The sequence below is a fragment of the Mus pahari genome, chromosome 7 (assembly GCF_900095145.1).
Source record: "Mus pahari chromosome 7, PAHARI_EIJ_v1.1, whole genome shotgun sequence".
NCBI lineage: Eukaryota > Metazoa > Chordata > Mammalia > Rodentia > Muridae > Mus > Mus pahari.
Genome location: NC_034596.1, coordinates 2,106,229 through 2,121,106, shown reverse-complemented (window position 1 = coordinate 2,121,106; position 14,878 = coordinate 2,106,229). Strand labels below are relative to the sequence as shown.

The 14,878-nt window shown below is 49.1% G+C and overlaps 1 protein-coding gene across 1 annotated transcript in view; it reads right to left on the bottom strand.

Moving 5' to 3' along the window:
* Cib4 (calcium and integrin binding family member 4) overlaps positions 1-13,300 on the bottom strand; it is a 59,654-nt gene extending 46,354 nt beyond the window's left edge. Inside the window, exons 1-3 of the mRNA XM_021202535.1 lie at positions 13,195-13,300; positions 12,627-12,661; positions 2,716-2,812 (exon numbers count right to left, since the gene is read on the bottom strand). Of these exons, the coding sequence (XP_021058194.1) occupies positions 2,716-2,812; positions 12,627-12,661; positions 13,195-13,248 (186 nt within the window). The 5' untranslated portion in view covers positions 13,249-13,300. The remainder of the gene's footprint in view (positions 1-2,715; positions 2,813-12,626; positions 12,662-13,194) is intronic.
* Positions 13,301-14,878: the final 1,578 nt, after the last annotated feature.

Genomic DNA, 14,878 nt, shown 5'->3' with positions numbered 1-14,878 from the left:
GGAAAAGGTCTGGGTAGGGAATCACAAGGCTCCTATTCCTGGGCTGCAAGGTTCTGCTTGTCCAAGATTGGGCAGAGGCTGGAAAGGACACAAGTGTAGCCTTAGGTCCAGTCTGAGGCCAGCAACATGGCTGTTGACAACTGATAATAGTGGGAGATAAAGACAAAAGGTGTGTATGAGTGTGGTGTGTGTGTGTGTGTGTGTGTGTCTGTCTGTCTGTCTATATGTATGTATGTATGTGTCTCTATGTGAATGTGTGTGTCTCTGTATGTGTGTGTATCTCTGTATTTGTCTCTGTGTGTTTATATGTGAATGTGTGTGTCTTTGTATGTGTGTGTTGTGTGTGTGTGTGAGTGTCTGTGTGTGTATGTGAATGTGTGTGTCTCTGTATGTGTATGTTGTGTATGTGTGTGAGTGTCTGTGTGTGTATGTGAATGTATGTGTCTCTGTATGTGTGTGTTGTGTATGTGTGTGAGTGTCTGTATGTGTGTATGTGAATGTGTGTGTGTTTAATGAAGTTATTTTTGGTTGTTTTGAGATAGGCTTTCATGTAGCCCAGCCTGGCCTTGAACCCCTCATTCCCCTGCTTCCAGCTTCCAAGTGTTGGGATTACAGCATGCATTATCAGGCCTGGCTAAAATTAACAATTTTAAAAGTGAATTGATGGTGATTATGGGAGACATAATTTTTAAAATGTCCTTACTTGGAAAAATTGAAGGTTGGTATCTCTAGTCCCTGCTCAAAATAAACTTCAGCTTTGGAGTAAAGAGTCTGGGACACACTGTGGCGTGTGATCCCAAAGAGAACAAGACCCACCCCAGAGCCAGAACTAGGGATCCGAGGGAGCGTCTAGTCCAGCCTCCCTTCGGTACCAAGTATATGCCAGAACAGGCCTGCTGAGGGCCTCTTGGCACTCCCTGCTTGGCCCTTTTGGGTAGCGGGGAGCTCATTCCTTGTGTAGCAAATATCTTGTACTGTTGAAAATGTACACAGTCCTTGGACAGCTCTACATCTGTCCACACTTTCTTATTCTTTGACCTTCTCCATATTTCAATCCCTCCATGTTGGTTTCCCACCCCTCTCTACACCTGAGGGCCTGGACTGCCACGTAGGGGAGACCATGTAGCATTGGCTGAATGATTTAAAAAACAAAAACCTTCACTCAGCAGCCAGTTCTTCCTCCCAGTCCCTGGGCCTCACCTCTGAGGCAGCCTGACCCTTAGATCCCTTCCTGTCCCAGACAGAAGGGAAGGCGAGCCCTCACTGAATACTGAAAACCCAGATCACTATTCTGCCAAGGTCCAAATGATGCATAAGGAAGCCTGAGGGTTGTGATTGTCTGCCCAACACTGCTTCTCACAAACCATGGACATGTTTTAAATAAAACCTCATAGTATCAGAGAGTCCTTTTCTTGTGTACCCCTAGGCCTGGCCAGGCTGCCCTGGGGAAGAGCAGGGTCTTTTCCTAACTAAGATAGTCCCAAGCCACTGTTCCTAAGGATCGGAGAGGCATGAGACCACGCTGAGAGCTGCAGGCTGCTGGGAGATGGGAGCCTCCAAGTTACCCCACTGGGCCCCACATTTTACATAGGAAGAAACTGAGGTCTTACCACAAAACAGAGTGTGTGTATGTACATGTGCACACCTGTCTGTCTGTCTGTCTGTTCTGGGAACATGGAGTGTAGGATTCAACCACAGCAAGTGTGTGCAGATGATGTCATCTACAAACTTTATTCTCATGAGCCACACAGATCCCAAAATATTAAACTCAAAATTAAAACAAAAAGAAGAATTCACACTGGTTTAGGAAAAGATTTTTGTGAGCCTTTAGGGTTTTGTGAGGAATTTCTTTCAAAGCTATTGATGGCCACTCATGGCCCATCAGGCTGCAGGTTGGATATGTCTGAGGGAGCCCCTGGCTTGGGGAGGTGGACACCATTGATGGAAGGATGGGCAGACAGATGAACAGATAGACGGATGGATGGAAATGTGGATGGATGGATGGATGGATGGATGGATGGATGGATGGATGGATGGATGAGGAATTACTGGAAGAGCTGAAATCAGGGTGCTTTTCTTCCTTTTAAACACCTGGGAACAGAGACCCACAGGAATGGACAAGGGCAGGCAAGCAGACAGTCTTCAGGATCCACATCTCACTTCTACAAGAACCCACAAACTCCCAGCCCCTCCATAAGAACCCTAGTCTCCTGAAGTGGTGTAAGTAAAATACAGGGTGGGTCAAAGGCTGGGCAGATGGCCCGAAGGATGGTCCCAGTGGCCCTGTGTGGGTCCCCACATATTTCTACTCACCCCAGTTGGGGTACAAAGAGCAGAAGAAGGGATGAGGTGGTGCAAGGGTCTCTGGGGTCAGTGAGAAGTGGAATATGGTGAACCCCAAAGGTTGGATCATGAGATGAGGCTCAGAAGTTCCTGGAAGGCATGGGAGTGGGAGGCCCATGAACAGGGTCAGCTGGGGTGACTCTCATAGCCCTGGCTGGGTTGTCCTCACCTGAGAGAGGGCAATGGTCAGTACACCTGTCCGCCTAGGTCTGATAGGAGGCAGATAGACATGAGTGAGAGGTATTTGAAGTCCATGTCCTGATGAGCCTCTGGGAGTGAGGGCATCAGCCGATATTCTTTAACACTCAACATGGAAGGCCCACTTCGCTCTACCACTGTTACCACCTCAGCCTCTCCCCACCCCGGACTCACCCTCAGAGCAGGAAGGGAGCTGACCTGGTCCATGGTCAGTGTGGCCTCCTTATAGTGCTTGCCTGAGGGGCAGAGCTTCAGGAAGGTGTCGTGGATGCTAAGAAAAAGGAAGAGAGGCATGGTGGTCACATGGGAATGAAAGGGGCCATGGAGCCCATGCTCATGTGTGTGGGGATGTCTCATTAAGAGAAGCCACTAAGAATAGACTGACATGGAACCGGAAACACCCCTCCATCCTCCCATGGTCAATGTGGGATTCTAAAACTGCTGTGGGGATGGGGGAAAGTGAGTGACTATATTATTGTGTGTCACATGGACCACACTCCACAGGGTTCATTCTGGAATGTTAGAGCTGCCAGGAACTCTGTCATGGCTCCTTCCAGCCCCTCTGGTACAGATGGAGACATCTAGGTTGAACATCTAGATACTTCCATCCTCAGCATGGAGAAAAGATGTCACTCGGTGAACACAGGAGCCAGGTTCCAAATCCATGTCCTGACAGCTGGTAAATGTGACAGCCAAGCCAGACAGCTGGCAGCAAATGGTCCCTGCAGACTGAAGCCCTGCACGGAAACCTCTTGCCCTTCCATGCCCTCTCTCCATCTGTAGGTGTCCTGGGAACTTCGCAAATGACAGACACAGGGTTGCATGGCTGTATAATCATTGAGCAAACAATAGGAAGGAACTCTGCCCCAGGCCGAGAGAAGAAGGCCCCGTAGCCGCTGTTCTTCTCACACTATCCTGGACAGCAGGCTCTGTCCACCAGCAGGCTCTTGGGACTACAGGCCAGTGACTGTGGTGGGCACTGGAGGTGAGGGCAGACAGCAGACCCGGCAATGCCGTGTGTTTGATCTTGGGCAACTTGGTTAATGCTTTTGAGACTTGACTTCATCATTTGGATAAAAAGCCACCATCACCTCTCTTGTGGTACAAGCTCAGTGTAAGTGAAAGGAAGTGTGTAGACGCATGTGTATGTGCATGCTTGTGTGTATGTTAGGGTATAACTATAATATGTTTAAAAACATGTTCTTTATATCTGGATACACCTAAGTCCCTATCTCCTCTGGGTTGTTCTCCCGTGCATAGGACACATGGTACCTTCTGCTGCTGCACAACTTCAAGCTAGGTGATAATGGAGGGAGCCCACTCCCCTCACTCGGGCCTTCTTTCCAGCCTCCTCCTTATCATTGCATTTTTATTTAGTGTGTGTGCATGAGTATATGTGTGTAAATGTGAGTGAGCACGCATACACAAGCACATGCCCCCCAACATGAGCACATGCCGTTGTGTGCTCATGGATGTCAAAGACAGCTCTCAGGAGCTTACCCTTCCTACCATGTATGTCTGCTTTTCCAACTCGCCTTCCAGGCTCGGTAGCAGACACCTTACTTGCTAAGTCATCCCCCTGCCCTCCAGCCTCTTTTATCATCCTCCTCAAGCTTCAACATTATCCGCCTTTCCTCTACTCCCTCTCTATTTTCCTTTCTCTAGCATCTAATCTCCGCCGAGTGCCGGGAGCAAGCAATTTAATTCACACTCTGGAGTGGATAACTCACAGTCCCTCCACTGACAGCCCCACCAGAAAAACTCAGATGCATTTTAGTCAGTGGCATTTAGTGCCATGTGACTAAGTGAAGAATTCAGGGGTGATTCTCTGACTAGAGTCGGGGGAAAGGAGGAGCCCATGCCAAGTGCCCAATGACAGAGAATGCAGAGCCATCTTCTGCTCCCATTTTAGACAGTCATCTTGTCACAGCTCACTGATGAGGAAAAGCCTGTGACTCTCAGCCATGGACAAGTGGAGGAAAAGCAAGCCGAGGTTCTGTTTGTCCACAGTGTCCCAGCTGGGCGCCCTGGGAGGCTGGGCTCAGCACCTGCCGCCGGCTTGCTTGGTTCCAACCTTCCAAATGGGCTTTAGCCCCGAAGAAGCCCCAGCACAGTCTAGAGGCCACGAGAGAACAGTCAAGGTTCATCTCCCCTGTGCTCACAACGTCAGCACAGCTCTTAGCGGAGTTTGTCCTTCCAGGAGGCCAGCAGCAGCAGCTCCAACCCGCACGTGGCGCCTCAGCCCGAGCAGGGAGGGTTGGTGTTTAGAAGCCACAGCGTCTGAGGTGTCTCTCCATCCTCCATCACCTCGCAGGGCTGCAGCTGAGGATGCTGCCGTTGTCCTCCTGGGATGCTGAGTAATGAGGCAGACAAACCCATGTGAATCCTTTTCCTCCTCTACCAAACATGTAAGCAGAGACTGTAACCACGGGTTCCATTGCTGGCCGCCCAGTGGAAGGCAGTCTCTTTCCAATCGCTCTGTGATTACTTGGGAGGGCCTGGAAACCGGGAGGTGAACCAGGGCTTGGAGATGTATGGAGAGAGCCTGAACTGTCCCCGGAGGTTCCGTGTAAGTATTAAGAGGGAACCAAAAAGCATATGTGTGGGGAGGTTAGGAGAGAATTCTAAAAAGTGTATCTCCCTCTCACCCCCCTCTCTCTTTCTTATTTTTTTTTTCAGCGTTTCACTATGTAGCCCTGGTTATCACGAAACTGTGTAGACCAAGCTTGCCTTGAACTCAGAGAGATCTGCCTGTCTCTGCCCACAAAGTGCTAGACCATTCTCTGTCCATTTCGTAACAAGAACCCACCTTTACAAGAGAGAAAACAGGAAGTAGATGGCCTGCCCAAAGTCACCTGGGTGTGGACGTTAAAGTGTGAGCTGCAGACACCAGAGCCCTTGCCCGGAAGCCCAGAGAAGGGAGACTGGGAAGACCCGCAGTTCTCACCACGCCTGACCACACACCGTGTGCTCTGCATACGCAGTCAGACATGTCCCTCCTAGCATCTCCCCAACAGTCCCTGTTGTGAAGGTAACCACTTTGTGGATGGGTAAACTGAGGCTCGGCGAGTTTACCTAGTGTGCCCAAGGTCGTACAACTGGGAAGACACAAGAGAGGACGGCTGAACCCTAAAATGGGTGATTTGAGTTGCACTATTTCCCCTTGAAGGGTCCACTATCCCCCCAGGAGAGAGCCCCATGCCCCCATTCCCAGGCTGGGCAAGGGTGCTGGACGGGGCCCTGCCCAGACTCCGTGCTTCCCCAGATGGCCCAGGGACCAGCTGTCCACAGATGAATCATGGCTGCATCTCAGCTGCCACAGAGTGTTCTCCTCCTCCAAATATGGATCAGCCAGCTTGAAATGGAGCTCTGAATTAATCACTAATGGACTCAAAAGTCAAAGCCATTTGAGAAACTCACACATCGGGCCTTCCAGCAGCCAGGCAGCCTGGCTGTGGCTCGCTTCCACGTGAGACCGGCTCCAAAATGAGAGACCGGCTCCAAAATGAGAGACCCACTCCAACTGGCCTCGATGATTGCTACTTCTCCATGTGACCTTGGACCTGCCATGACACACCCCGCAGACTCAGTTTCCCTTGTGAAATGGGAGTCTTGGTGACTCCCCTGCCTGGCTCCCTCCAGTCAGTCACCTGTAACTCTGAAAGTCTGTACATCTCTGTCATCCTGCCTCCCAAGCTACTGAGACCTTTTAGTTTAGTGGGTCTCAAATGGACTCTGTTAAAACCCTGCAAGGAATTTGTAAATGGGTCTGTACCCTCACTACACCTTGGGGTTCTTATTCAAGCCCAGGAAAACTGCACAGATTCTACAAGCTTCTGGATGCTTCTCCTGTAAGAGTAAAATCAGAGATTTAGTGTAAGCCCCTGGTCCCTGCCCGAGCTCAGCTATCTGGGCTTCTCCACCTCATATGCCAATAGCCTGTTGTCTTATGGTATACCCTACAGATATTTATAAATGGCCCTTCTTTAGCCCAAACATGCATATTTTTGCTTCCAAACTGTGTGACCCTGGGAAAATCACTGCCTGTCTCTGAGCCGGTTTCCTCATCTGCAGACAGGGAGTGAGTAGTGTGGTGGAAACAGCTGTCTGTGCTCAGCCCTGAGCTGGCTACATATTGCTCCCACGGGGACATGGCATCTCCTTGGCCTAATGATGGCTTTGTGACACTGACAGGGTGTTGAATCCGCTCACACTGTTTTATTACATGGAAACTGAGGCCCAGTCCTATAGCCAGAAAGCAGCAGAGCTGAGCCTCAAACCCCGGCTCTTGGCTCCCAGGAAGAAACCTTGCCAAACTGTGCATGCTGGGGCTTCAGTTGCTCCAGGAAACCCCAGTGGCTATGGGTAGAACTGAGGATGGAGACTAGAAAGTCTGTGCCAGGCTGACCTGGGAGTCTCCAGGATGCTAAGAAGGAAAAGAGGCTTCATAAGAGGCTTGGCAGAGCATTTGCCTATCTGTGTGATACCTTATGGTCAGACCCCCAACAGGAAGGAAGGGAGGGAGGGGAGGGAGGGAGGGAGGGAGGGAGGGAGGGAGGATCAACCTGAGCAGGGTCTGGGAACAGCATGTCAACAGACACATCCTTAACCCAGAGATTCCAGAGTATCATGGATTCATCCAAAGGGCTCAGCCTGTGCCAGGCTGACCTGGGTTCCAGTCACAGTATATGAGGACCTGGTGACCTGGCCTCTCTGTGGAGAAGAGGGTGAGACACCTTACACAGACCCACTGCCTTCTCCCCACCCCTGCTATTGATTTCTTCATGGTTCTTATTGGCGGACCACCACCATTCAACTGAGCCAACACTGAGACCCCTTAAGAAAAACTGTTCAAAACTGATGGGGCTTGGCCTGGTCCAGCTTGACATTAGCAGCTTACAATGGCCCTGCCTCCCCTAGACATTGTGAGCTAGGTACTTCCCGAGCCTACAGCATTGCATGGTTTTCTTCCTTGACCCATGATGCACCCCTAACATGGCCATGTCAGAGACTCTGGTTACCCGGGAAGCTGGCGTGTCTGCCGCGTGTGCCGTACTTTTCCAGGCATTGTGCTTGTGCATCGGAGTGTGTAACCATCTTTACTTCAGAGGCCAGGAGTACCTTGCAGCTCTCAGTCTAGTTTTCCAACGCAATACACTGCAACAGGCTGAGAACAAGCACTCTAAAGCCTGCAGTCAGGATGACTTACTCCCTGCACCCCACACTTACCCACTCTGTTCTCCAGAGGCATTTTACAAACAGCTTATTGTTTCTCTTGTTTTTTTCTTAATATTTATATAACACTTCTAAGTACTGCGCTAATGCTACCAACTTGTCAGTGCCGTTTCATTATAGGCATTATCTCACGACATGCCCCTATTAAGAGGAGGATTTATTTCTCTATATACATCTCCTTTCCCAACATCCCAATTTAAAACAATTCGCCTGAATCGATATTCTGTATTTACCGTATTACTGTTATATTTTATTTATTATTCAAGCATTGCTTACAGCTGGTTTCCCTTGTGTAACGTGATTACAGTCTCTTTCTTGCAAGCCTTTTGTTTTTCCCAGAGTTAACCATGGCCTTGTTTTCTTTTTCTTAGATTGCAGTATGACTGTCATTAGTTCATCAACCAGACTCTCTGCAGAGCTGTAAGAAGCTGATTGTTCCCCAGGCCCGTTTCTGTTGTCCTCCTCGAGCTTTTCCTCGTCTCCATCCTTGTAATTAACGTTTCCATCCATGTGGTAGGGTCCTTTCTTCTCTGGATCCTGAGTCTTTGAGTTTGATTACTAATTTTAGCTAAGCAAATCCTCAAAAAGCTGTCTCAGATATGTGTATACCCTTTATTTAATTGCATGTAAACATATTGTTATCCCACTTACACTCATGATTGATAGACTAGCTAGGAACTTCTTCTAGATCAGAAATGTCTTTCCTAAGAATTTTAAAAGGGCCACGTCTTCTCATGCAAGCCCAAAGCTGTTCTGATTCCATACCCACTCTGTATTATTTTTCCTTTCCTCCCGCTGTGGAAGGTCTTCCTATTGTCTCAGCATTCTGAAATGTAATGGTGGTGTAGAATCCTCTGTCCCCTGTTGACATACAGAAAGGTCCTCCAAGTCAGACTGACAGCCAGGCTTTGAACTTTCAATGTAAGTCCCCCTTACTCCTCACTGTGCTTGGCTGCGACTCTTACCCAGACCGTGAGCTCCTCTCGCACCGGAGCATGGTGGGATGCCAAGTGAGTCCCAGGCAAGAGGTAGACTCACCTGAGTCCCAGTTCCCCTCTGTGTTCTCTCCCGACTCTTCACCATGGCGTTCTAAGCAGCCTGGGCCTTTCTGGGTTTTGAGTCTGTCACTCTGGGCCTGCGGATCAAATTCTTTCAGCTTTCTCCTCAGCTGAGCCCATTTTAGGATCCTATAGAGCTACTTGGTACTTCTCATGTATCTATTGACCTTTCCCATCGATGGCTTCCTCTTCTGTGCTTGCAGGGTTCTTTCTTCAGAACAAAACAGAACGCATGCCTTTACTTCCCCTTTAGTAGTGGGAACAGACATGAGTGGTACCCCTGTTTCCCATGTTGACTGGATGCTCCATGCACTTTGCTTTCCTGATTTAATCTTATAATCTTGAACATCATACTTCTAAGGTTCTCCATGGAGGCTCCAGCTACTCAAGGTAGCACCCTTCTGGTGGGTGAATCAGCACCAATGTTTCTAGAGCCATCATGATGCAAGTAGAATGACCAAGCCAGCCTGACTTCTTCATTTTGAACCACAGCCTCAGTTGAGCACCCTGTTTATTTGAGGTCCTTACTCATATGTTCAGCTGCTTCTGGGCCTATGATCTCCTCCAGCTGGGGTGTCACCTTTACTGAGGGAGCGGGACCTTCCTCAGTATCATCATGCCATGTTGGAGTTTCTGTCCCCCACCCTACCCGGCTCCTGTCCATCTCATCTGAAGTTATGCAAGTCTAGAGACAGATGTAGAGTGGGTTCTGAGCCACCACATCCTCCACTATGTCTTTATTAGGCAGGGTACACACCCTACCTAACCTATTCCTCTTCTCCATGGCCCCAAAGTAGAAGCCTTTTGGCAGGAGCTACCCAAAGTGGGGCATGGCTCCTTGTGCTCAGGAATGGAGCCATCAGTCAGGGCGGGTCAGAAAGAGCTTCGAGAGCAGCTTGTGAGACAGGTTCGATCAGATGCACAGCTTTCCCTAGCAACATTTGGACAACTGAAGTTGCGCCTTTTCCACGAGGAAGTGTTATCAAACTTGGGGGTCATTTACTATGCTCCAAGCTAGGTTTGGCCACCCACCACCCTTCATAAGCCAATTAAAGGAGCCAAATTAATAGTGGAAAGCAGAAAAAGAATTATTCAACACGCCCACATTGGGAAGAGGGACAAAGGGATCCAGCCACTGTCCAGGTCATTTTCGGCAAGGTTAAGATGGAGAGCCAAGGATACGTGCATATGTATGTCTAAGCAGTACCAGTCAAGGTGGAGGAGTCCCACCTATCTCTCTGACCTATCTGGGACTGTAAGGTGGTTTGACAAGTGGTTAGAACTGTGTGAAACCTGATGGCTGGTACCTTTTCCTTCTCTGAGCATGAGACTCCTGGAGAAATCCCCATTCTTTGGGATCCTTTGTTTGAATAGTCTGATAAATTGAGATGCGTGGTGTCTCATTAGAATATCTTCATTTCTGCCAGGCCAGTTACACAGAGACATTGTATTAGTTGCTTTCCTCCTTGCTCTGACAGAACACCTAATAGAAATAACTTCTGAGAGGAAGGGCTTGTTTGGGTCGTGTTCCAAAGGGGTTCAGCCCTTCCTGGTGGGGATGAGCACCGCGGCTGGGGCAGCCGAGATGTTGGGAACTGTAGTCCTGGGGACTTATGGCATGGTCTGTTAAATCCGAGTGGATCAGGAAGCAAAGAGGTCTGGAAACAGAAGTTTCCATAACCCTACAGCCCTCCACTTGTGGGTGAGGCCCCACCCCCTAAAGGTTCCATAACCTCCCAAAATAGTCTCAGTGTCAGCAGCAGGAGGTCGAGTGTTCAAACAAAGGAGCCTGCTGCTGGCACATTTACATTCAAACCAAAATGTACACCTTTGATGGGGACGGAAGCAGGCTGGGAAGAGGATGTGAACAGCTGCCACCTCAAGACCTGGGTGGTCAGTTCAGGTGGGAGGGGGCCCTAAGGATGGCCTGCTTCCAAGAACCTCGTTCCCAGGAGGCTAGCCCAAAGCAAAGGAAAATCGGAGGAAGAACGCTTTGGGGGAAACAGGTGTGCCATCCGTATTCTCTCTCCCTGAGTCCTCACCACCATCATCACAACCACCAAACAGGCTAAGTATGCACAACAGGGTCTGGTATTAAATTACAGTTCATGAAAGCAAAGGAAAGACCCAGAGTCATTGAGGAAGGATGGGTGGCTTTCTATATACTTCATCTAAAACTGGCAAAGAGGACAAGTAAAAAAAAAAAAAAAAAAAAAAAAAAAAAAGTTGCAGCACAAGAAGATCGGGATGCAGGCCCATAAAGCAACGAGTGCTGTAAGTGGATGAGCGGTTCATGAAGGTGTGCGCATGGACCATTCTCTCGGGAGTCTGGGTGGTACACTGACGGTGAGCAGGNTATGCACAACAGGGTCTGGTATTAAATTACAGTTCATGAAAGCAAAGGAAAGACCCAGAGTCATTGAGGAAGGATGGGTGGCTTTCTATATACTTAATCTAAAACAGGCACAGAGGACAAGTAAATAAAAAAAAAAAAAAAAAAAAAAAAAAAAAAAAAAAAAAAGACAAAAGGTACAGAACAAAATGAGCAGGATGCAGGCCCAGGAAGCAACGAGTGCTGTAAGTGGATGAGCGGTTCATGAAGGTGTGCGCATGGACCATTCTCTCGGGAGTCTGGGTGGTACACTGACGGTGAGCAGGAGCTGAGTCAGGAAGAAGGGCCCATGGAGAGAGTGCGGGCATCTGCTTCGAATTTAGTGGTCCCGTTTGGATGTTCTAGTCATGTTCAATGTTGCTTCTTTTCCTCTTGTTTTATGTTTTCTGCATACATTACTTCTTAGAAACTATCAGTAGGGAAGTCGTAAGATACAGCTCACTTGGAGTTTTGCCATTTTTTTTCATCTATGTAAAAAACTGAGTTCAGTGTGACTCAGTGCTAGAGTCCTTGGCTAGCACATATGAAACCCTAGCTTTTGTTGCCAGTATAGAAAAAAAGTAAATAAGTAGTATTTTTAAAAGGAAAGGTAGCAAAACTTCAAGGCTGTTCCTGGTCTCCATAGCTCTTTGTCACGTAGCTACCCTATTGTGCCTGGAGAGTCTAATGTTTGTGATGTTTGGGGGGTGGTCAGCTCAGGGATGGTGTGTGTGTGTGTGTGTGTGTGTGTGTGTGTGTGTCCAGGACAGTGTCTAAGTGGTCTCCTCTTTTCCATCTTCACTGTCTTCCTCCAGAAGTGTCCTGGAACACTCATTTACACACCACACAATTTTGTTGAGCACCTGGCTACAAGTACATCTACCTTGGTCATCCCATTCCATACCCTACAAAGCCATTTGTCACAACTCCATTCTGGATGAATAGGACCTTGGCCAAGAGGTTTCCCACAAGGCAGAGTCGTACTTGAGGACACATTCTCTGCCCCCATTGTGTCTGACACAGAATGAGCCCTGGAAGGACGCTTTGGAGGTAGGGGCAGGAAGGAGATGGGGCAGATAGCCAAATGAGTATGCATGACGCTTCCAGCTTCACTGGACCAGTGAGTGGCCCCAGTAGGCTCAGCCTACACAGTCTAAGCCTTTCTTCATTTTCCTCACTGCCCCAAGAAGTCCCAGCATCTACGAAGAGCCTCTGCCTTCGTTGGTAGTAGCAGCACCGTAGCCTGAGTCTGATATCTCCTTCTGCTCCAGTGGACTCTCATGACTTCTGTCCATCCCAGATGTTGCCTTGGGGCTGTCTGTGTGGTTCTGAGAAGGGATTACACCCCAGGGCCAGAGTGAAACCATAGTAGGAATGACTCCAGCTTGGGGAAAGGGAAGAGGACCAGGGTCTTTACTCACCACAGAATCTCATTTCTTGTCAGGAAGGTCAGAGCCTGCAACAAAGCAGAGAGGAGACTGATGACACTCGGTCCAGTATCAGAGAGGAGACTGACACTCGGTCCAGTCCTGCCCCACACCCCTGGAGAGGAGACTGACAGTCGGTCCAGTCCTGCCCCACCCACCAGCCCCCGGAAGAGCATGACGCCTCAGAGAGGAAAGGGGTGCTCTCTCATTGTACTGTTGAAGAAGTGATGACACCAAAGCCCTCAGGACCAGGCCTGTGGTGATAGCAGAGGGCAGGACGATGCCCTTACTCTCCCGGCCATATCATGGGGAAAAGGCAAAGTGGCCTGGACTGGCAGAGTCGATCTGAGCCAAAGCCAAAACCCCAGGCTCTGGGGCAGGAGATATAGGGTGAGGAGGGTTAAGTATTGGTCTGAATCATGTGGATACAAGTATGGCAAAGTCAAGAGACATCACTGCCAGCCTGGCAGGCTCCAAACTTCAGGCAAGAGCTCCTCTCCTCTGTCCTTCCTGCCCTGGGAAGCGCCTAGCTCTGTCCCGAGTCTGTGACCTGACTACCCACCTGGTACTCTTCCAGGTCCTCCCACTGCATCTGGTACCTTAAACACTGCCCCATGCTAATCCAGCCTCCTCCTGCCCAGCAGTAGAACTTTTGTCCCAAGGGCTCAGCAGCTGGTGCAGTCCTTTGATTCTGTTACCATGGTGACCAGCATTCCACCTTCTGCCCCTGAGTTGGCAAAGAGGTTCTTTTGATGCCCTGGCTAAGAACCCTCACCTCCAAAACAACAAACAGAAAGGCAGGCCAAAAGTGGCCTTGAGATGTTGACTCAGGGAGTCACGATGCCTGGGATGGAATCCCAGATCTGCCACGTGCTTACTGTGTGACCTAGAGCAAGCTACACAACCTCAGCGATGCTTTTTTGCTCTCCCCCTCCAAGGGGATAAAAGTCTCAGGATCCACTGAGTCGATGCAGGTGATGGTTATTATTGACACATAGAATGTGCTCGATAAGTTTCGGAGCCAGATCTGGAGTACTTTGCAGAGTGTGGGCTACAGAGATGGAGAAACATAGACCCTGACTTCAGTAGATGGCCTACAGGGTACAGAAGGGTACTTTATACCATCAGTCTGAGTCCCTGTAGGAATGGAAGGTGCATTCAAATTTGGACCGGATGAAGGTCCAAAGAGCACAAAGGTGAGCTCAGAGGTAGAGAACTACCAAGATGAGGCTCCTAACCACAGAGTTGCTCTGTTTCTGGCTGAGGGCACATGGACCAAGCACCCCTGCATCACACACTGACTTTCTGGGGCACAGAAAGCAGGATTGAATGGGAGCGACTACGAATCAGTAAACAAACAGACACAAGCAGTGCTGCCATTGGCGCTGACGCTCTGGGGATGCCCCGAAGTCCTCTCTCTGCCCTCCTCCAGGGTGTTCTTCCTACCAACCATCATGGTGTGCACGAGAGTCTCTTCAGCCTAGAGCGTATCTGGTCACAGACTGTCCCGGAAGGAGGCTGGGACTCTGAGGTGGTGAATTTCCTAGAAATAAAGCTGCCCCTGTTTCCTGCCTTTCCTGCACAGAAGTAGAGGCTGGCAGATGAAAGATGGACCATCATCCCTTCAATTACTGAACAGGTACCCAGTGCTAAGCATTTTACCTGACCCTGGCGAGACACAGCTCTTAGAGTCAGAACATGTGTACACACCATGTACACACATCTCTGGAGTTGGAAGCTGATGTTACCAGAGGTTAACAGTGTGGAGACATGCACATACAGAGACTGCTAAACAAGAAGACAGGCACGTCAACCTCTTAATACTGTAATACCTATGAAGTTCGGGCTTGAAAACTGTGCAATCAAATTGAGGGAAGGTGCCCTTAATGTTTCAAGTAATTCCACATTCATATTTACCTTAGCATGCATGTAGCCTTTGATTGTAGGCCACACTTGCCTGTCTGTATACAGTGACACTTATAGCTACTATATATGGTGGTCGGGAACCTGGACTTTGACATGTTAAAGGTTGGACTTCTCCACTTTAAGCAAATCATAAAACTTACTGTAAGCCTCAGTTCCCGTCTCTAAAGTAGGACTGAGAATTTCCACTTCCTAAAATTGCAAGGAGAAAAAAATGACAAATGTGTAGCTTTTGTTGTTATTTTTTAAATCAAGAAGCCTGGTATAAAACCAGGGAGAGGGAGAGGGAGAGGGAGAGAGGGAGAGAGGGAGAGAGGGAGAGA